Source organism: Drosophila tropicalis, unplaced genomic scaffold (assembly GCF_018151085.1).
Source record: "Drosophila tropicalis isolate 14030-0801.00 unplaced genomic scaffold, ASM1815108v1 contig_593, whole genome shotgun sequence".
Lineage (NCBI taxonomy): Eukaryota > Metazoa > Arthropoda > Insecta > Diptera > Drosophilidae > Drosophila > Drosophila tropicalis.
In genome coordinates, this window is record NW_027173070.1 from 9,394,705 (window position 1) to 9,417,507 (window position 22,803).

The window sequence follows — 22,803 nt, forward strand, 5'->3', positions numbered from 1 at the left end:
ATATATTTAATCATTCCCTTTGTGGTACCCACAATGAGCATGACAGACCGAAATGCTCAATGATAAGTTTGTCAGCTGGCACTACTGAGAAACTTACCATTACCATCTTATAAATAAGTTCTACTGGGAGATCCAGTTGTTTGCAATCACATCAGGATTTCCATGAGGTATTCATATTACCCTGATCGCTAACAATAAGACAGGAGATCCTGACCAACCAATGACGATTATCTTACACCAGTTAGACGTTAACGAAATATTTTGTGGATATTTAATTTAGTTGGAGAAGATATTTTTTAATCGTCTACAAATTGTTATTGTTTTAATAAAATTATATACACCCCACGTGATAGTTATTTCGAAGCCAGATAAGGTTTTATATTCGCTTAGAAAGCTTTTCAGGGCAACTATAAGTACATTTTTTTGATAATTTAATTGTAAAATAGATCAGTCTTATACTCTTGCAAAAAGGGTATACATATTTTGGTCAGAAGTGTGCAACGGGTAGTAGAAAGCATATCCGTTAATATAAAATATTTTACGTTTGTCCGAAATATGACTATTTGTCTGTTGAAAGCTTTGGTTTATGAAGATCGAGTGACCATATCACAAATTAAAATTATTACTATGAAGATATTTATTTTTTTATTATTATAACTGAATGTTTAAAAACTAATGATTTTTTGTGTCAATGAGAAATGGAATAAATTAATTTATGGAATAATTCAGTAAATTAGCTTCATTTCCTCACAGGAATAACTTGGTATCGGACTTTCTCTATATTCTTGTAGAGGGAGAACATTCCGTAGTAAATATAGATGCAGAGAACTGAAAAAAAGTAGGTGGAAATAAAGTTGGTTCATATTAGATTTAAGGGTTAGATTATGGTAGGGGAAATCGGGAACTTGAGATGGCCAAAAAGTTTTTTTTTGAAGAGATATCATTCTTGGATATTGAAATTTGAACAGTTTCAAACGTTATCATAGGGAGGATACGCTATTGGTTACATCTCTGCGTGAGCAAGACCATTTGCTTATCCTGCTATAAGTCTCATTATGCACTACTTCATCATCGAACTTTCTATTGACATAGGTCAAGAATTGAAAAAGATTGTTCTCTTTCCTAAAAGTCCACCCTCACAAATTTTTCTTTCATGTCGGAACGCACATTTCTTGGTGATAATAAACTTACGTACTTATCAACTTGACATGTCTGCAATATTAACATTTCATTATGTAGTTAAGCGATAAGCGGCTAAATTATGTCTAATCTAGCACGAGAGCCATTAGTAAACGATTAGAAATTTTGATAGTGCCCTTATCTTAATATAATTTTTGAGGCACTCGTAAATTAGCATGGAAAGAACAATGATGAATCGTAGGTAACTTACCTATGCCTAGGCCACAACGTGACAGTGAGGCCAACATATCGATTGATCCCTGTAACTCAATGAATCTGTTCACACGATGTAAGTTATAGCTTATAAAAAGCACCAGGCCAATGCCATATTTAATCAGCCAGGGCAACAGCATTAGGTGTCGATTCTACAAAATGAAACAGAAAACTGTCATAAATTTGTAATTTAGTTGTAAAATTCTTTCAAACCTTCATAATGCCAGCTATCAGCAGGGCAGACCAAAGAATATTCAAGGCAAAAAATACCAATCCAATGCTCCCAATTACATGATCTGAAATTCAACATTTAATTCAAAAGTTCAATTTGTATTACATTTCTCTACTTGCCCATATGAACTTTTTCCTCTGGCGTAAAGGTGACCACAAAATGCTCTGCAATGGGATCACCATAAGCCAGAGCTATGCCAATGCGGACAATCATCACGAGTGAGAAAAGACTTCCCAACCAACCAATGGCCAAGCCGGCTACGCGGATACGTAAAAAAAATAGATGCTCCAACATTTTGCCTGCTCTCCCCTTCACTCTAATGGACAACTGAATTTATTTTTGTGCCAAATGTTTAATTAATAACCAACGAGAGCGAACTTTTTGTTACTGTAAAGCTTTCACACACACACTAACTGAAAGGTATCGAGATAAGAATATGATTATCTGAAAGTCTCATTAAGTTCATTGACTGTTAACAGATATAAAAAGATTATTTCAATAGCTTTACAATTTGTTAGGAAATCTGATGGGAGACCAATATTTTATGGACTTATAAAGAACCCGTAGATCTATGCCCGATTCAGTTCAGAGAAACTCAAACATTTACACACAACTCACATCGACGATATATATTTAATTTATCAGATGCGATGATCGGACACGCAAGTTATTACTTAATCTATGCTTGAAGTTACGCATACGCAACGTAGGACAACAGAATATGCAGTATATGCCAATAATGATGATATTCGCCTAACAAAGAAGCTGTGTTGCTGAGGTTCATTTTAGTTGGCATCTACTGTACTTTTACGACTGTTTTAAAATTTATTTCTGTCGACTTGAGACAGAACTTTCGTCACTCTTTAGCGCGATCAACTGTGATTGTGATTATCTGTTGGCCATTGGGGTCGCCCCTTCGGTTAAATCAAACAACAACGTCGCGTCTTTTCGTGATAACCCAAGAACCAAAATTTATACCGTCTGAAACAGAATTTGCTTTATTCACTAAAATTTATGACATTCAATGGATAGAACACTATTCCAACTAGTCTGATGCTCTCTACTTAAAAGACGATCGCTCCTGATTCCTGGCAGCCTGAATGTGTTTATAGAGCGAGTATATGCCATAGTAGATGTATACATTTAGAACTGAAACAACAGAAAGTTAGTGAATTTGTTTCAAAAACGCCGATGTTTCAAGTAGCTTACGTGTGACTATAGTGCCCACAGCAATAATTGGCAGATATTCCGTTGTCAGAGGTCGGAATACTGTTTGGGATATTACATTAATGATACTTATCGCTACAGCAATACCTTTAAAGATCAGCCAAGGAAACAGCAATGAATGACGGTTCTAAAAGAAATATGTTGATAAATGAAAAACCCTCGTGAAGCTTGGCTTAGCTTTTCCGATAAATTACCTTAAGAGTGCCCACTATCAGCAGGACAGCGAAAAGTAATTGAAGTGAGAGTGCAGTGAACAATCCGCCAATAACTAAAATTAAAATAAAACGCAATACCAATTATTGTTATGAGAAATTCGATGAGGTACAATATTTTTTGTCTTACTTAGTCCCGAATCAGAATTCTTTGGAGGGTAATTCTCAGCTAGGATTATCGACAACCAAATAATACCCAGTACTGAGCCCAAGATCTGCAGCCCACCAATGACCTTTCCGGCTGTGTGGAGACGCAGGCAAAACAGGCTATTTAACATTTTGGATTATTTCACACTTTCTCTATTGGAACGAAAGATTAGAAAAGTAGCGCATACGCAACGTTGATCCAGCGAATAATTTTTAAGACTGGCTTGAAATTCGAATTGACGAGGGCCAAGTAAAATTGATTTCATTTAGTGTGACCAGTAAATTTATTTTTTTCGGTCTTGTGGCATTTCTCTTCTTATGAAGCTGCCAACTTAAGTTCTATAATTGATCTTGTCTATCCGTCTGTCTATCCGTCGGTATGCCTGGATCAACGAAAATTTGTCTTAATCTAAGATTTAGTTTCTCCAAATACTAAGGAGATAAAAGATGACGCATACGCCTAGTGGTCCACCAAAATCTAATCGTTAGATTGAATCGAATAAATTGTTGTATATGACACTCAGACGAATAAGCACTATCGCCAAAGGTCACTAACACCAATATTCCTATACTAGAACTGAAAAGAAAGAATGGAAGTGTATTTGTATGCCTAATGTTAGAACTGAATGTTATATAAACTAAAAGTAAAATATATTATGGAACAGTCACTGATATATAATTTATTTTTTTCCATCTTGTAGCAAGACTCTTTCGAAGAAGGCCAACTTTAGTTTAAATATTGTTAACAGGACTTGTTGGTAGAAATCTGTATTAATCTATTTTTGGCCCAACTTAGAAAAGGAAACTTGGCGATGTGTCTTTTGATTTGTGTGGTTTGTGGTTGGTCTTGTGGTTTCTCGTTAGGGGTGGTCATTGATGGAAATCAACTCAGATAAGTGAGTGAGAAACCATAAAAAAACTCAACCTTAGTACATAAATGAGAATATGTATCGAAGTCTAAACACATAAATATGAGTATTTACTCGGTTGTGCTCAGAGTTTGTGACTCAAGTGCTGCTCTCGACAATTATACATAAATGAAACTTGATACATCGACGCTCCCATTGGACCAAAACAAAATTCCTCTAGTTTGTTGAAACTGTAGTGCTGACTTTTGCTTCGGTACACAGCGCGAGTTTTAATGGATTCAGATTCGCAAATCACATAACTTCCCTAGAAACGACTAGTCAGAAAAATAACTTCTTATATACACAAGTGCCCTTATTATTCGGCTAGCATTATAAATGTTTTGCTAGTAGCTAAAATATGACGACCTGAAAACAGGCTATGTTATCCTATATCCTGCTTAAGGTTATTCGGCCACCTGGTTTTGCTTCCTTGATAACACAAAAATACATTTAATTATCTCAACCAGAATTTCTCATGCCTCTTAGGCCATACTATATGTATGTATTCTACTTCCACTTTGAAGTTTCTTGTATTGTAAGTATTTTTGCTTCATATTATTAGAAAAAAAAAAATAGTTATTTCCATATATATTAAAGAAAGCAATGAAAGATAGTGGGCCGGATCCAACTTTGGCCTCTCCGATTATTTTATGTAAGTTTTTTTTTGTTTTTGGAATCAACGACAAAAAAAGATTTTTTATAAAAAGTCTAAAAAAACTTATCAGCAGAAGTCCAAGTATTCCGTCTTAGGCGGAAATAGTCACAGAAATAATTAATTAAGTAACAAAATGGAGTAATAAAATATATTTGTTGATAAACACACAAACACAAAATTCAAATAATTTTAATATTTATCAATTATTGACATTTGTAAGTTGTACTTCATTATACTTGGATATTTCTAGGTCGGCCTTCGGTATCCTTAATAAGTTTGTAGAGCGAGAATATTGCGTAAAAAAAGTAAATACTCAGGGCAAAACCTGGAACACAGCCAAAGAAAGCGGATGGCAGAATTCGACCCATACACATTAGAACAAGTAGTGCAATTATGTATATTGTTAGGATAATTCCGTTCGAGATCAGCCATGGTAGTAGAAATCCAGAACGGTTCTGTAGACAAAATTAGTAAGCAATTAACAAGCACAGTTTCATCTCAGTCAAGTCTTTGCTCCATACCTTATTGGCGCCCAGAATGAGAAGAATCGAGCAAATGATATTCAGAGAAATGATAACCAGCAAAATGAATCCAGCCGCAGTGACTAAAAAACAATTTTACATTTAATACAAACGAAACTAAAATTGAACATGCGTTGCATTACATGACTGGCCTTTAGCCATTAGAGAAATCACACTTATGAAGGAAAAGATTCCTCCAACAGCTCCAATGCAGCCAAGGACCTTTCCACCCGTATGGAGACGCATGAAGCAGCAACAATCCAACATCTTGTTTGGTTTTGTATCCTTTCGCTTAAAAAGTCAAGTTGTTGATTCCTTCCTTAATTGTTGATAGTATTAAGTTTGCACACAAAAATGACAACTGAATTTAGTTTTAAGACAGATCCGATGGACTTGAATTCAATATTCAGACTGATTAAAAATGTGATGAAATACGACCAGTGTCACTCATACGAATGAGAACTTATGCGGGAGCACCAGGGCTTAAATTGTTGCTTATCGTCAGTCAACATTTTGCAATGTGGCAAATTCTGCAGAACGACAAGCAACACTCAGCCTTGAGTCTGTAAATGTATGTATGCTATATGTTGCTAACGAAGACATTTTGGGTGCTTCTTTTGCGATTCCGATTCTTATCCAGTGCTGGATATGCAACTGCTACGGGCGATTGGGCCCTACACTGTGAGAGCAAAGATAGAAATTATAGTTAATTATTTTTTATTAATTCGAATTGCTAAATTGATAAAATTTAATTTCGAAAAACTCTGAAAATTCTTGAAAACTTTGTTAAATTTCATAATATTGAATATTAACTTTATATTCCAATGTTAGCCGCCTTAATTGTCTTGTTTAAATTTAAAGTAAGACTAAATCTTAATTTCACAAAGATCTAATTTAAGCAGTTTTTTGAGTGTCTGAAACGTTCATATCTTTTTTATTCAACTCATGTCAATAATGTCTTTCTTGGTGCTTAAAAATAATTAGAACTACATTTTCTGAGAGCTGGACTAATCCGGCACTGAGATCACCAGAGCAGGGCTTAAGCTTTCATAGGGCGTTTTGTTGCTTATCGTCTGTCAACATAATTGAACTGCTGAAATGTACATAAAACAAAGAGCAACACAGAGCTATGTGTCTGGGATTTAAATGTTTCAAAAACAAACATATATACATATATACTTCAGGATGTAGAAGAAGTCCAAATATTTAGATATCTCTAAGGCCGCTGAGAAACTTCATTTGGCAAGGAAGATTCTTTGATGAGATCAGATCAAAATTTGAAATTTCATACCAAATGAATTTATTATGTATCTCTTTTCAAAGCCGAAAACAAATATTTGCATTTATGTTTATTAATTTCAATAATAATGTGAGTCTTTCCCTGTTTCCTGAAAAACTTTGAGTAATTCTAAAATGTTATCTTATCTGGATGACTGTAATTGATACTGATACATAGACTGATATGGGTATAGGGGGAGGCATCATATTCCGTCAATTATTTAATCATTTCAATTGTACTAGTAAGGAAGAAAATCAACAGGGCACCAGCAACACATGGCGGTCCTGTGTATAAAGAAGAATTACATATACAATGTCTCGATTTCAGTAAACATCTGCTGCTTTTCAGAATAAACAAAACATAAACAAAAGCAAATACTTCCCTCAAAATCTTAAGAGTGGGAGAACGCTTAATCAGCTGAAACAATCGAATCCCTTGTCACCCAATCGAAAAGATCCGATCAAAAGCCTCAAAAGTAAACCCATCAATTAGACATTTTACTTGATTATACATACATAAGACTTCTTTCCGTAATGAAAAAGATGGATGTATGGATATAAATTGCGAATGCGATTGAACCTTTATCAAAGCTACCGATAGGTTAGGAGTCAAAGGCCATTAAGGCTCGAGCTGCTTGTTGTGTCTTTCATATAATTTGTTTAAGTGCTGAATAAGAATATCTCAATAGATATGTTAGTCTACCTATTATTACATATGTTTACAGTGATGTAAAGATTATTTCTGTGCAGTGGACTCAACCACTACATATACATACATGTGTATGCTTGTTTTATACCTTCTTAGTTTCTACTACGACCAGAACCGAGGAAATCCGCTTTAATATAAACAGTTGAAGCAACGTGCATAAAGTTATAAAAAAAGAGTGGAAATTCAAATTTTTCTCTCTAACCCAAACACACTTAGTTAAATGGTCACTTCCTTTCTGTTTTAACTTCTTTTCCGGAAACAATAATGTGGGGCAGGGTGATAGGACTACATTCCGCGCACCCTGCAAGAGGCATTCAGAAAAAACTTTTAAATGTTATCAGATATTTTGTGAAACTCTGAAATGAAATGAAAACTAAAAAGTTGATAAAAAATGGAAAACATTTTCAAGGACGGAGAATTGTGTGCACGAATGGTTTCACGACTACATTAATGAAATAAACTAAAGGACACTGATAGACAATTACCAAATTCGAGATAAGAATGAACACTCAATATATGACGGTCAGTTCGAGAAACTATTGCTTGATATAGCATTTCCTATATAAACATTTCAAAGCTGACTTAAGTGACGGGAAAAGTAATAACTTGGCCATGGTAATAACTCCATCTCAGAACCTCCACCTTCACCTCCACCATGGCCAGGCGAGTGAATAATGGTTTCGTCTGTGTTTTTTTCATTCTATTTTATCACTTAGCGTTGCCTTCGTGCAATGTTTGCAAACAGGACAAACATAGGAATATTCCGCAGTGTGGACATCTGCCATTAATTGTCAAATAGAAAGAAATAGAAAATAGGAATATTTCCCTTTCGGTTATAGAGAAACTCTATGCTTAAGACTTTAGTGGGTAATTGAACTCAGAAGTCTTTGTTAGAAATTTATAATTAACATGACAATTCTCTCTGCTTTCGCTTTCGTTATCAAACAAATTTTAGTTAACTTAATAAGTTGACATAAGGCTAGCATTCAAATCCGAATTCTTATAGGATTCAAAATTGAAACCGGTTTACGTTTGGCAATGATTCGTTTAGCTGTTGGGCTGATTTCGATGGGTTTGCTTGGCTCTTCCCATATATATTGAAGAAGAGCTTTCAATTTCGTGGCGTCCAGCAGAAAGCTCCAATTCGATGCCGCCAAAAATGCCTTTTTTTGTGTATCAAGTATACTGTGACATCATACGAATCGCTTGTACTTCAAAGAATAATTCCAAACATTTTGCGCTTTTGACAAACCCAGCTGGAAATTCGTTAATTGAATAATCGCATTCTTTTCGATTCCATTGCTATGTATTTTCTATAAGGTCATGACCGTTTTCATAGACAGCGTGGCTACAGCATAGCAACAGGTTGTAATGGAATCACTCATAAAACTGACCTGCCCCTATAATTTTTATAGGTAATGCCCTCTGGGAACAGGCAGTAATCCACAATCGATATTAATTAGCTATCCCCCAAGACATGAAGCGCTTACAATACATGGATTCTTTCACCGATTTCAAATCACTGAGAGCCTAACCGATTTCCAGCTGGTTAAAATGTATCATTCTTCTACACACAAGCACGCACGCTGACCTGCCCTTACCCAACAGCCTTCAAAGCTTGAAAGGCCCCACCTCATTTCGCCGATGACGTAATTCTATATAATGCAACAAAAAGAAAATAAACTTTCTAATTCTATTAATGTTTAAAACCAGGAAATGTACAGTTGAAATCTTTCATTTTATTAAAGAAATTCCCTGAGTTTGAAAAACTTTTTTTGGACACACACACACACACACATTATAATAGACAACATTTATGCATATTTTTTCCAATATGTATAATAATATAGCGAAAATAATTAAGTCAAACATAAATATAAATGCATTAAATGCAAAACATATAAATATATGAATATATATCTCAAATTATTTATGAATATTCTGTCCAGTACAATTAAATAGCAAAGATAAAAAAGTTAAGTGTTTAAATGCACAAATGGATTTTTTGTTGTTCTTTTGGCATAGTTAATATATTTATCGATCTGCAGTGAAGTCGGATATCTAAGCCGGCCAAGAACCATCTGGGCCACCGTTTTCCTTCAAGTAATAGTAAAGCGAGAGTATTCCGTGGTAGATATAAATTGCTAGGGCTGAGAAAAAAGGTAATTCATGTTATTTGAAAAGGATATGATATATTTTTTCAGCAAATCTCACCCAAACCCAGACAATAGCCCAACACAAGGACCAGTATGGCAGCTTCTGCCGATGCGAAGAATGCCACTATGGCGAGGACGATGGCAACGCCGCAAATTACCAAAACAACACCGTGGAATATCAACCATGGCAATACTAAGCCATGACGATTCTATAAAGGAGTAAAAAGGTTAACATATTGATCTGAGATAAATGCATACTGCTATACCTTTTGGATACCCAATAGGAGAAGAACCGAGATGAGTAAATTCAAAGAATTTATAACCAAAAGAACGCTTCCGGTCACAGCATCTGAAAAATAATTATATATGTATATATACCTACATACACCCCGAACTTTGCGGGAATTGAATCCCCTTTGCCGTTACCTATTTGCATATACTGTTTCTGCATAGTGTCTCCAACAACTTCAGTTCCATTCATTAATAACAGAATCCGGATGTATCCCAAGACTGCTGAAATGACTCCCAACCAGCCAACGACTTTGCCGGCCGTAGGTAGCCGCATGCAACATAATTTCTCTAACATTTTCATCTTTTTGCAAATGATTATATTCGGGCGCCCACTGAAACAGTACTAAAAATATATACAGCTTGGTTGTTTCATGGAGCCAAAGCTTTTGTGTCTACGAAGCTTTCTTTGTATCCGACAGAAGAATTTGCATAGATACATATACATATATATATATGTATCAATCGAATATTGCCAATTCTCAGAGATATTCTTTCTGAGAGAGGGCAGCGATTAAATCGAATGGAATGAAAAAAAAAAATTTAAATTTCTTATACATAGTTTTGCACACAATTCTATGTAAATAGTTTTTCTGCTTTTTTTTTTTTTAAATGCAAAAAAATTTGTTTATTCGGCGCTTACCTAATCAAGTTTTTACGCATATAGTCAATCCTGAAGTGACTGAAAGTGAAGGTGGTGAAGCTTTATACCTTTCTTACATCCGAGCCACGCAACAGCTGACATCATCACAATTTCTATTTCCCAGAAAGCTTCTCAAACCACGTCTTTTAAAAAATATTCTATATACATACATATGTAGCTCCCATATCGTTAAAACAATTTCCCGGCTCGTGGGCTTTAATATTAAAACAACTTTGCCACGATGAGAAATGCTGAAAATGTTGCCCCTCAAAGTATAATTTGTTTTGAAATTCATTTATAAATTTACCAAGATAAGCAGCAAGGACATGGAATGGCAAGTCGCAAAAACTTATCTAGTTCTAGAATAATGAAATACAATTATTATGATACATAATTTAAGTTTAATTGATGATTCAGTTAATCCATTACCTTTTGTAGTTCTTCCAGTTTAGAATGTATTAACTTCTACAGTTATATTAATGATAATTCTAATATTTAACATTATCAAAAAATGTTTCTATCGCAAACTAAATTTATGATTAAAAGGAAATTATAATTTTTGAGATTTATGAAACTAATACAGGGGAACTATAAAACTTACCTTCTAAGAAGGCGATCAAAAAAATTATGATCAGTAGTGCATTTCGTTAAAGTATTGTACAATATTGGTGACTAATCTAAGTAAATAATTGAAGTTCAATTTGGTGAAGCACTCAAGCAAAGGCAAAAGTCATTCATGGAACTAAAATTGTATTTTACCGTTTTGTTTTATTAATCAAAGTAAAATACTAAAGGAAGAATAAGATATTTGACTCAGACCACCGTGACGTATACGTAACAATTTTGGGGTTCGCATATTAGACCACTTGTACTTTTTATTAATACAAAGAAAACAGATCACCACAACACAATGTTACAACAAACACACACACACACACATACACACATTTTGTTATGTTTCAACGGTTATATGTAAATTCATTTTGTCAGCAAAGCTTAGAATCAGTAGTTTCCAAAAAGACACGAGGTCCGCTTAAATGTTGACCATATGAACCAGTGGCATCCAGTTGATGGCGTCCACTACTGCCAAACGGCAGCACGTCCTTGCAAACTCAAATCGAAACACTGGCGAGGACTGCCACAGCCGTCGCCTTCGCCCTGCAACAAGGTGCTTTGAAATCTGGCAAATACTAAAAACAATAAAAATATTCGAAATTGAATTTAATAAAACTGATAAGGAAACCCTTTATATTCCGACTAAAGCTTATTCATTAACCAACTACCTCTTCTCGTTATCAGCTCATGAAAAAATGTCGAAATTGATATTTAATTTTTGTCCCCTTCCTATATCAATTCAATTGTAAGTCATTTTAACATATTGTTTTTTAGATTTTGATAAGTCTGACATTAAAGATGAATGGCTCCTTTCTTTGACGTTTTTTCTTCATGGACACATTTGTTTATGTTTTTCGCAATGATAAGACACTCTTTTTTGCTAGATGACGGCATGTCAACATTAAATTGTCATGAAATGTGTAATAAAATCCTTTCTACGTGAATAACATTATTTATTAATACTTTCAAGTTTGGCGTAGTTAACTATCAGTTTGCAGAGCGGGCAAGACGACCAATCATTAACTTATTCTGTTTTTTGGTCTGGTCTATTCTACCCAATCTAAACTTTTTAGTCACACTGTTCCATGGTTTTCCACATTCCATCAGTTTTATAGTGCCACACTCACTCTTTATATAGTCACAAACAGAAACAACTTAACAACAATTCCTGACCTACCCTTAGAGGAAAACCTTGAAGGCCCACCTTGATACGACAATGACGCAATTCTACAACATTTATAGGACTGGAAATTGCGTGGTTGGCAAAATGAGTGAAATTTTGTTAATTAAGAGGGAGTGGAGCAATTATCATGGGATATAACAGAGCGACTCGCATTATTATTCACAACTTGGACATGTTAAACTACAAATGTTAGTTAATACGGGATCCAACCCATATAGAAAAGTTTAATTAGAAATAAAGTTTTTACAAGAAAATTTTTTCATATTTTTAGATTTATCTATTTGAATCCAAAATTTCCCTTAACTGCTGGTAATGTTGACAGAAGTTTTATACAATATAAAGTCATACAAATATGCTCCAAGTCAGGATGTAAAAACGATAAAAAAAAAGGTCCAACATTCTCCAAATTATCCTAAGCTTAATAACTATGTAAATAACTAACTAATTATTATCATTAATATTATTTTATAAATTATTATTAATTTTTTCGTCCTAAAATGTTTCGTATGAAATTTTAGCTTAAAAAGTAAAGATTGTTTCCCGAGTTGGATGGACATAAAAAATGTTTTAAATGCATTGTTCTAGAGCAATATTGGCCAAGTTTCCTTGTTGGCAGTATTTGTTTTATTGCAACTTTGTAATGACCCCTTCTATCCCTGCCAGAACCCCTCTTGAACGTCATTAGTCTGAATATGTTTGTAGAGCGAGATTATTCCGTAATGCACATAGATGAAGAGTGCTGAGAAATAGAAAAAAATAACGTTTAAATGATTTTGTTTAAATTGTTTTAGAGCTTTCGAAAGAAATCTAAAACTTATAGCTATGTAGCTTCTTATGAGCTTAAACTCACCTGTAAATGGAATAGAACCTATTAGAGTTACAGTCTCTAAATTACTCTCCGTTAAAACTACACACAGTCGAAATATACTAATAAAAATAACAAGTGCTAAGGCAATTCCGAAAAGGATTATCCATGGTAGCAATAACCTATGACGGTTCTATGAATAAAATAAACAATTAACAAACTATCTCGGTTATACATCTACTTTATACCTTTCTAGTGCCCACTATGAGAAGAATCGAGCAAATAAAATAAACGGAATTGATGGCCAAAAGTATGCATCCAGTGTCATTATCTAGAAACATTTATAAATAATAACTTTCCTGTAATGGCCAATACTTTGTCTTACCTATGACCGATTTGTTGGGTTGTGTTCTCCCACCACTGGGATGTGTTGTCAATATATTAATTTTGCGCATTACCACAAAGACCTCGATATAAGCCATTATTGACCCAATAACCCCAAGCCAGCCAATGACCTTCCCGGCCATATGGAGACGCATACAGAACACTTTTTTTCATCATTATCAATGTTTTCCCGGCTCAACAACTGAAATACTACTACAACAAATATAAACAAAGTTGGCTGTTTCCTAAAGAAAAAGCTTTCTACAAAGCTTTCTTTTTTTGTTCAAGTTAAAGGAATTTGCGGTAGGAGTCAAATATTGCCAAAAATTTCAAAACATTGGAATCAAATAATGCACCAAAATAATATGTTTGGGTGAATGAAATATTGACCCTAAATATGTCCAGTATTTCATTTAAGCCCTTTATCTTAGGGCAGGACTTTTAGGTTTACGTCATCCTAATTTTGACAAAATTAGTCCCAATGAGTGAAAGTAAAAGTGATGAAGCTTTAGACTCCTGTAAACATAAGGAAGTGCTCAACTTGTTGACATCATCATCAGAAAGCTTCCTTCTACTTAATTAAATTCATTTTGTTTACATTCTATTAAAAACACTTTTATTATAACAAGACATTTCCGGTTCATTAGAGACAGAGATAAATTTTGAACCTTAAAGTATGCAATGCATATTATAAACAATTCTAGTAAGTAGTTTATTCTTTATCTAACGAAAGTCATTAACATTTCTTATTGATAATCATTTATGTCTGTTGGGGAGTGAGGTAAAGGATGATACTCAAATATGGTGGGATCAGCTTCGGGTGCCTAAAAATGAATTAGAATTTTCATTTCATTTCATATTTTTCAATAATATTCTTTAATTTATTTATACTCACTTGCTGCCAATTAATATTTGATATGGAACGTGCTCTAGTTAGAGCAATTAAATACAAAATAAATACAAGTCTAATTACGGCAAACATTTTGATGTGACTAAAAATTCAATGTCGATTTAAAGTGTTTGAGTTGTAATAAATTCTTAATGTTTTGCTTATCAGTGCCGCCTAGTGTGTGAGAGAGAGAGAGAGAGAGAGAGAGAGAGATAAGCCATGATTCGTCTGCCCTTCACCAGACACCCGCTGGGCTAAGTCAAAGTCAGTTGGGGTCAGGCCAAGCCCCAAGCAGCCAAGCACCCGAGCCCCAAGCACTGATAATAATGCTGCCTCACTTGAACTGTATTAAATTTGTTGCACGAGCAACTACTACAACTACTACTAGCAGCTAAAATTTGGCACGTTTTGTGTTGAAATCGCTACGAAAAAAAACTAAAACAAATTTAAATGTTAGAAGCAGCAACAATGAAGGTCAAACTATGATTTTGGTTTTTTTTTTTTTTTTTTTTTTGTTTTGCAAGCTGAATGCAAACATTTTCGTTCTGCTCTAAAATGTCTTTTCTTGTAGCATTTGCTTTTGTTTTTTCCCCTTTTGTTTTTTGTATTTTTATTTTGTATTTTGATAGCCGCCAATTTCTGGGCAATTTTCTTTTGTCTGTTGTCTGATGCTGCTGCTGCTGCTGCTCTCTCCAATTTTCCATGTCATTTTCATATGCTGCTGCTCCATTTCTTGGCCATTTTGGCAGACATTTTCTAAATCAATGCACAAATTGTCAAAGCCAAAGTACTTTCCCCCCACACCCCATCCCTTCTATCCAATGGTTTGTTTGTTCCATTTGCTTTTGACTTTTCCCCCTTTGCAATTTGCCTCACAAATTGTTGGAGTCGTCTAGTAAATTGCATATGTGGCAGTCAGCGCTCATTTGTCAAGTGGCAAATCAGTTTAAATAAAAAACAAAAGGCTTTAACAATAACATAGGCAGAGAGAAAGAAAGAGACAGCGAGAGCTAGGAGAAAAAGTTACAGGCCAGGCCAAAACAATTGCGATTAAAATCAACTTGCCTTTTTGCATGTACTTGAGGAGTTGCAGATGAACAACACAAAAGGAACGTACATCCATTGGATCGTGACGATCGACGACGGCATTTCCCACGCAGCCAACAGAAACAGTGAGAGAGAGAGAGAGAGAGAGAGAGAGAGAGAGATGGAAAAGTATACAAAGACTAGATTCAAGCCAACATCAACTCACTGAAAAGATGTATCGCTATCTGCATTTGGTCAAAGTTTTTTTTTTTTTTTTGTTTTTTGGCCAGAACTACACTTTGCCCTGCTCGCAGTCTAGTCTCTAATGGCTTTTTAATGAAGGTGGAAAGTATGACGAAGAGTTTTGGAAATTTTGTCAAGTTAGTCAACTTAAGCGTATTAATTATGACTGACAACAACAAAAGACATCAAGAGGGGGAGAGAAAGAGAGAGAGGGGAGAAGAAAAAGAAATTGGCCATGCAAAGTGCAAAAGTTAGCAGGTGGCAACATCCCAGAGATGTTGGCCTTTTTGCATTTGCATTTGACATTTACTTAACTTAAGATGCGACTACAACTGCAACACCAAAAACGGCAACAAAACAAAATACTCTTCAAGCGGTTATCCCCGAAAAGCATTTCGCGGCATTTTGTTGGCTTACTGCATTTGGCCGAAAATGTCTATAGTTCAATTGCTGATATTTTGAGCCAGCGCCACACGAAACACGTGACCTATGCGAATTCATCGCTTAAAATCGACTGACTGACTGACTGACTTAGTGTTTAAATTGAGTGGGATATTAGAGATGAAAGCGTGACATGTAACCTACATTGAAAACAGATGAAAACCGGAAGTTACATAAATAAGGTGGCTAACTCTAAGAGATTAAAATCTATTCAGTTAATAGCAAAGTTAGTTTAATGTTAAGCCTCGCAAGTCTTAATTTTAATATTAAATAGTCCTATTTTTACTTTTAAATTTCATATGTTTACTATTCTAGGTAGTTTAAGTTTAATAAGCCTCAGAGTTAATCCACTTTAAATCAGTTGAGAATAAAGCGTCTATCTAAACAGATATGACTCTGGCGGGGCTAAGACCAGTTGAGAATTTCAACTAAAGTTCTAACTGAAAAACAATATAATTCTCTAACATAAGCAAATAATTCCTTGTATTAACCCCTCTGTCATCTCTAGAACAAATTGCTTACCTGATTAAATAAATGTTAAATTTATTGAATTAAACTCAATATCAATTGCCATCAAATGTTGGAAATTGTGAAAAGTGTTCAAATCAATTGAACAAAAAAGGGAAACAAAATACACCAAATGTCTACTGATCTAATGATGGTAAACTGTTGTTGTGAGTTGTCGCCATGCCATGCAAATTGGCCTCAGAATCACGTTTTGCCCATTAACAGAGGCAATTGTTTTATTTAAGTTTTTGGTTTTTTGCACTGATTGAGTTCTTTGCACCTGGCCGAGCCCCCCAACTAATAAGAATGAGGGGCTTAGCCCGCATTTTGTTAACTGATATATGGGCCTAAGTTAGGATTGGTTTAGCTGGCAAGTTCAGCTAATTGGTTCGCTGACCCAAAGTGGCTCTATTAGCCCAAAACCTTTTTGGATAACCATTTATTTTTTTTTTTTTTTCTGTTTTTTCGATCTTAACAGCAATAAAAAAAATGACTATTTACCGTAACGCATTACAGAAATGAGAAGAGAATAGAAGGAAAACTGCAGTTGCAGTTGCTATCAGTATCAATAGTAACTAATTTCCAGTTTCACTCGCCACACAAAACAAAAAAAAAAAAAAAAAAAGAAATAGAAACTTGACAGGATGGTTTGAGGCAGAGGCAAAGATAGAGGCAAAGAGATGACTGCAGCAACCAGAAATAGAAACAGAAACAGGCACATGATGGTGTCGTAGGTCAACAGCAGCAACATCACCAACAAGCAACAACAACAACAACAACAACGAAGAAATGTGTCTAGTACGATTGCGGCAAAGTTTCCAACTGCAATTTGTGGCCTAGGCTGCCTAGATGCCGATGCAGCATCGTAATGACGATTTGTAGCCAATTATTTCAAATATTGTATTGAAATTGTATGCCAAGACTTCTGTGTGTGTGTGTGTGTGTATCTATGTTGGTGTGTGACTATGACTGTAACTATCTATCGACTGGCATCTGCACTGGGATCACGTACCTTGTCTGAGTGTGTCAAAGTGGCCACTCGATGATGTCGATTGGTCAGCATTTGACATTGCTCAAACTCTCATAGGCTTTTTACGGGTAAGGTCACTCTCCAAGGCAAGCCAAACTAATGTAAGACTTCTCTACCAATTTCACTTAGTCTATCTATGTTCATATGAGGGCTCCTTTTCAAATACCAAACTCAAGTCAAGATAACTTCTTTAGCCAATTCTCGTTTAAGTAATTATTTTTTCAAACTGACAAAATTTGGTAACACCTTTTACCATACAAAACATTTAGAGTGCATTAAGCTTAGTAACTTTAAGAAAATTGTATTTTATTTGTTTATAGAATAAAAGCATCTTCATATTCCACCAAAAATCTAACACCTATCCATCAAATAGATCGACTATTATATTAGACATGTTTGGGCAGAGAAGTCTCTGGATCACTGGTAGCTACTGTAACAGGCCGAAATTGTTTGTAGAGGGAAAATATTCCATAGTACATGTAGATACCAACGGCTGAAATAAAATTAAAACATTTCAAAATGTGTGTTTTGTTTTGATTGAATGAAACAGAAATTCATTGAGATAAGAGAATTCCTGTAACCTTTTAAATCTTACCCAAAAGTGCACAATAGGCGATTAGTTCAACGAATTCATAGAATTCTGGATAGCCGTAATCTAGAAATGTGCAAAGGATATATACGATACAAAAGTAGTTGACAACTATAAGCCACACAAATGATATTAGCCAGGGTAACAGCAACACGTGCGAATTCTATAAAAGAAAAAGTATATATAGAATTAGTCCGCACTGAGCAGATATTTATGTTATCTTTACCTTATGTATGCCTACTATGAGCAGGGCCGAACCAATGAATAGCAGCAGACAAGAAGCCAAATAGATGCTCCATTCCAGATGAGATTCTAAAATATAAAAGTGGAAAAAAGAAATCATAAATGCAAAAAATTATCAACAATTATCTTACCAATTTCGTCGCTTTCATATACAAGGCTTCTCACAATTAAACCTATCGCCAGGAACGATATAATACTCCAAAGCCAACCAATAACTTTGCCGCCCGTTTGGATTTTTAGAAGGAAAAGGCGTTGTAACATTTTCCACGATTTTCAAGTTCACAAGATTTCCAAATTTAACGTAGTTCTCTTTCAGTTGATAAAATAGGAATGAGTTCGTTCTGAGCGGGAAGCAACTGAATAAAACTTTCCCACAAACTATAATTTTGATAAATTTAGACACTGGGAAGCTTTTTTTTTTAGTTGGGATAGTCAGATGACACAAAAAAATTCAGGGACGGAATATGATCATCACAAGGTGATAACGAGAAAGAAGCTAAATTTAAATGCGGCGAAGTTCATACACCCTTACAGTGCAAGCCAATGTAAAATCCTTATATCAATCAGATTACTTACAATTTTATAATACCCTCTACAATGGTATTTGAACAACTGATTCTGACTGAACTATTAGAAGATTTGAATAAGCATTGAACATAGTCGTAGTTTGTGGTATCTAAAAGATATTATATAGACAAGAAGCCTTGACGTAGAAAGAAAACTGCTAATACGTTATAAATAAAATCTTACTTATTTATGTTATAGTTTAAGTTTATTATTTTATTTTTTACCAGACGAAAACAAAATGGTTTGAAAACCCGAAATTGATTTTATTTAAGTTAACCATTCTGAATTAATAATTCGAGCTGCATTCAGTTAATAATATTCAATGTCTCTAGATCGGTAGTAGCAACTGGAAGACTCTTCAAATGTATGTAGAGCGAGAATATTCCGAAGTACATGTAGATACCAACGGCTGAAATAAAAATAGAACATTTCAATATGCGCGTTTTGTTTTGATTGAATAAAACAAAAATTCGTTGTTTCATTGAGATAAGGAAATTCCCATATCTTTCGAATCTAAGATCCTTACCCATAAGTAAACAATAGCCAAACAGTTCAACTAATTCGGAGAATAGTGGAGAGCCATAACTTATAAACGAGCAAAAGGTATATACGATGCAAGCGTAATTGGCAACTAATAACCACACAAATGATATTAGCCAGGGTAACAGCAACACGTGCGAATTCTATAAAAGAAAAAGTATATATAGAATTAGTCCGCACTAAGCAGATATTTGTATTATGTTTACCTTCTTTATGCCTACTATGAGCAGGGCCGAACCTAGGAATAGCAGCAGCAAAGAAGCCAAAGAGATGCTCCATTGCAGAAGAGGATCTAACAAACATATGAAATGAAATAATCATAAGTCATTAATGCAAAAACAATTTTCAATTATTTCATTACATATATGGTCGCTATCAGTTGCAAGACTTTCCACAATATAGGCTATCGCCAGGAGGGATAAGATAGTGGAAAGCCAACCAATAACTTTGCCGCCCTTTTGGATTTGCATGAAGAAAAGACGTTGTAACATTTTCGACGATTTTCAAGTTCACAAATTTTCCAAATTTCAAAAATGAGCTCGCTCTGAAACGGGAAGCAACTGAATAAAATTTTCCGACAAACTATAATTTTGATAAATTTAGATACTGCAAAGCTTTTTTTGTTTTTGATGGAATAACCAGATGACAAAAATATTTCAGGGACGGAATATGATTATCATAAAGGTGTTAACGAGAAAGAAGCCAATCGTAAAATCCTTATTTCCATCAGATTACTCGAAGTAGTTTTAATTTCCAAATATTTTTGTATTTTTTTTTAAGAATTTTTATTGTAACTGTTTGTTACAATATCATCATTTGTTTTCATGGCAGCTTTTATGAGTTTTATTTGATCGAGATTTCAATTAGGTGATAAGGAGCTTAAATACCAACGGAACATGTGGAAATGGTTATTTACACTCGGCGTCTATGATCAATAATATATATATGCACATATATGAGGGTTGGAAAGGTCTCAATTTCTCAGTTACAAATATTTGAGGTATTTGTAAGTTAAATGAACTATTAATCAAGGTGAATAAGCACAAGAGTGTGGTAAATTTGTGGGAAGGGAAATTTCAAAAGCTCAAATACAACAAGATTGACCTTTTGGCTCATCTCTTGAATACTTACATCTAAACTGTTATTAAATAAAGAGATCTAACGATTATATTAAAAAACATGAGCCGTGACGTCGAAATTAAGCTGGCGATACATTTTAAATAAAATCTTACTTATTCAGGTTGTTTTTTATTTTATGATTCAAGCTTCTGATTATAATATTTATTCGACAGATGGATTTGTTTTCTTATTTTGACAATGATGCCTCTGGGTCTGTGGTAGAAATTGGAAGACTTTTAAAATGCCTGTAGAGCGAGAATATTCCGTAGTACATGTAGCTGGACAAGGCTGGAAAAAATATGGAACGTTTTAATACGATATTTTCTGAAATTCAAAGATCTTACCCAAGATTAGAGAAAGGACAACCGCCGCAACACAATCGCCTAAAGATCTAAAGTGATGCCTTAAAATACCACATAATATAAATACGATAAAAAGGTAGTTGGCAAGTAAGAAACACGCAAATGAAATTAGCCAGGGCAACAGCAACACGTGCGAATTCTAAAAAAAAAAAAAATATATATATATATAGAATTCGTTTTCAATATCCAACATGATATATTATTCTTACCTTCTTTATGCCTACTATGAGCAGAACTGACGCAATGAGTAAAAGCAGAAAAAGAGACACAAACAAGGTAAACAGAAAAAAAGGATCTAAGAAATAAAACGAAATAAAATATTATAAATACAAGAAACATCTTTCAATTTTATAATTACCACTTGGGTGCCTTTTTATAACAAAATATGTGAAACAAAAGGCCAACGCCAAAAACGATAAAATGGTCCAAAGCCAACCAATAAATTTGCCGCCCGTTTGGACTTTCATAAAGAAAAGACGTTGCAACATTTTCGACGATTTTCAAGTTCACAAAATTTCCAAATTGGACGTAGTTCTCTTTCAGTTGATAAAACAGGAATGAGTTCGTTCTGAGCGGGAAGCAACTGAATATAATTTTCCGACAAACTATAATTTTGATAAATTTAGATACTGGGAAGCTTTTTTTTTTTTTGTTGGGATAGGCAGATGACAAAAATATTTCAGGGACGGAATATGATTATTATAAGGTGATAAGGAGAAAGAAGCGAAAGTTGAATGTCAGAAGTTCATATTCAAAATCGTTAAATAATTTTGTAAGATTATTAAACCTGATCTCAATAAGGCAATAAAAAGGTTATGTATTCCTATCAATAAGTGTTTGATAGACAGAAATTATTGAGCACAAATTAATTGGAATCAAGTTATTAACAATTCCAGTTCCACCAAAATGTTACAAGTCTATAAACTTTTGACACCGTTTTCTGGGTGGCTAGTAGAAATTGAAATACTCTTCAAATGTCCATAGAGCGAGAGTACGCAGAAGTTCGTGTATGTGGACACGGCTGAAAAAGAAGTAATATGTTTTAAAAAACTTACTTTTAGATGTGTAGGTAGATGGTGTTATATTATATGTATGATCTGGGCGGTATAGGGTAAGTTCTAAAGCTAATATATATGTTTATTTTAAATATACGTATAAGAGATTTTTGAAGTATTATGTCGAGGATCTTACCTATAATAAGACCATAAACTATAATCTCTGCATAATCAAATAATTCTATAGGACCAAATCTTAGTAAAAAACATAAGTTATATACGATGTAAACGTAAAGGACAACTAGGTAAATCATAAACGATATCAGACAACCGATTTTAGTTTTCGTATTACCGGGGCTATTTGTCATTTCGTGTTCTTTCACAAGACGCCCCACAATTACAGCGACCACCAGAATTGATAAACCACTACATGACAATCCAATAACATTGCCGGCCGTATGAATAAAGAAAAGATCTTTTAACATTTTCAATGAAAATTTTAGTAAAAATTGAAACGAAACCTTTGTGAAACGGAGACTAACTAAATTTAAAGCTCAGACCAATTATTATTTTGATAACCCAAGAGTCATTCATTCACGACAGATTTTTTAATACTACAAAGCTTTTTTTTGTTTATATTTTTTGCTTAGCGTTATCAGAAAGCTCAACTAGATTATATGAAAGTTGAGACGCTCAAATTATTGAGTGATCAAATCGGAAAAATAATATAAAAATGCTGATAGTTAATAGAATTAAAAGACGACATGAATGAATGAACTGAGAGGGCTGTCTAAGCACAGACAACTCGACCGATTATATAAGTAGAATGTACATATGTATGTAGAAATAGTATTGGTGGTCGAAAAAGAGATTTATCAGTGATAATAAATAATAGAT

General features: G+C 34.2%; 2 protein-coding genes and 3 long non-coding RNA genes across 5 annotated transcripts; all 5 read right to left on the reverse strand.

The window, feature by feature from the left end:
* Positions 1–691: 691 nt before the first annotated feature.
* LOC137577940 (uncharacterized) lies at positions 692–1,939 on the reverse strand. Its single transcript, XM_068291537.1, has 4 exons — positions 1,744–1,939; positions 1,606–1,688; positions 1,391–1,544; positions 692–828 (listed from the first exon to the last, which is right to left on the reverse strand). The coding sequence occupies exons 1-4, from the start codon at positions 1,916–1,918 to the stop codon at positions 740–742; spliced, it is 501 nt and encodes a 166-aa protein (XP_068147638.1). The 5' UTR covers positions 1,919–1,939; the 3' UTR covers positions 692–739.
* Positions 1,940–4,907: 2,968 nt separating this feature from the next.
* Positions 4,908–5,730, reverse strand: LOC137577433 (uncharacterized). Its single transcript, XR_011032413.1, has 3 exons — positions 5,438–5,730; positions 5,295–5,377; positions 4,908–5,228 (listed from the first exon to the last, which is right to left on the reverse strand). It is a non-coding gene; the product is annotated as an uncharacterized lncRNA (long non-coding RNA).
* Positions 5,731–9,230: 3,500 nt separating this feature from the next.
* LOC137577947 (uncharacterized) lies at positions 9,231–10,048 on the reverse strand. The gene is made up of 4 exons (XM_068291554.1): positions 9,864–10,048; positions 9,704–9,786; positions 9,496–9,646; positions 9,231–9,431 (listed from the first exon to the last, which is right to left on the reverse strand). The coding sequence occupies exons 1-4, from the start codon at positions 10,027–10,029 to the stop codon at positions 9,343–9,345; spliced, it is 489 nt and encodes a 162-aa protein (XP_068147655.1). The 5' UTR covers positions 10,030–10,048; the 3' UTR covers positions 9,231–9,342.
* A 3,906-nt stretch (positions 10,049–13,954) lies between these two features.
* Positions 13,955–14,340, reverse strand: LOC137578209 (uncharacterized). Its single transcript, XR_011032557.1, has 2 exons — positions 14,251–14,340; positions 13,955–14,179 (listed from the first exon to the last, which is right to left on the reverse strand). It is a non-coding gene; the product is annotated as an uncharacterized lncRNA (long non-coding RNA).
* A 5,082-nt stretch (positions 14,341–19,422) lies between these two features.
* Positions 19,423–22,247, reverse strand: LOC137577319 (uncharacterized). The gene is made up of 9 exons (XR_011032396.1): positions 22,103–22,247; positions 21,879–21,932; positions 21,270–21,548; positions 21,121–21,206; positions 20,894–21,050; positions 20,663–20,837; positions 19,792–19,974; positions 19,637–19,722; positions 19,423–19,573 (listed from the first exon to the last, which is right to left on the reverse strand). It is a non-coding gene; the product is annotated as an uncharacterized lncRNA (long non-coding RNA).
* Positions 22,248–22,803: the final 556 nt, after the last annotated feature.

Coding starts and splice junctions, on each gene's coding strand:
- LOC137577940 (XM_068291537.1), bottom strand. CDS start 1,918: ATGTTGGAGCATCTATTTTTTTTACGTATCCGCGTAGCCGGCTTGGCC. Junction 1,689..1,743: donor AGAGGAAAAAGTTCATATGG/GCAAGTAGAGAA, acceptor GTTGAATTTCAG/ATCATGTAATTGGGAGCATT. Junction 829..1,390: donor ACGTTGTGGCCTAGGCATAG/GTAAGTTACCTA, acceptor ACTTTTTTTCAG/TTCTCTGCATCTATATTTAC.
- LOC137577947 (XM_068291554.1), bottom strand. CDS start 10,029: ATGAAAATGTTAGAGAAATTATGTTGCATGCGGCTACCTACGGCCGGC. Junction 9,647..9,703: donor TCCTATTGGGTATCCAAAAG/GTATAGCAGTAT, acceptor ACTCCTTTATAG/AATCGTCATGGCTTAGTATT. Junction 9,432..9,495: donor GGGCTATTGTCTGGGTTTGG/GTGAGATTTGCT, acceptor CTTTTTTCTCAG/CCCTAGCAATTTATATCTAC.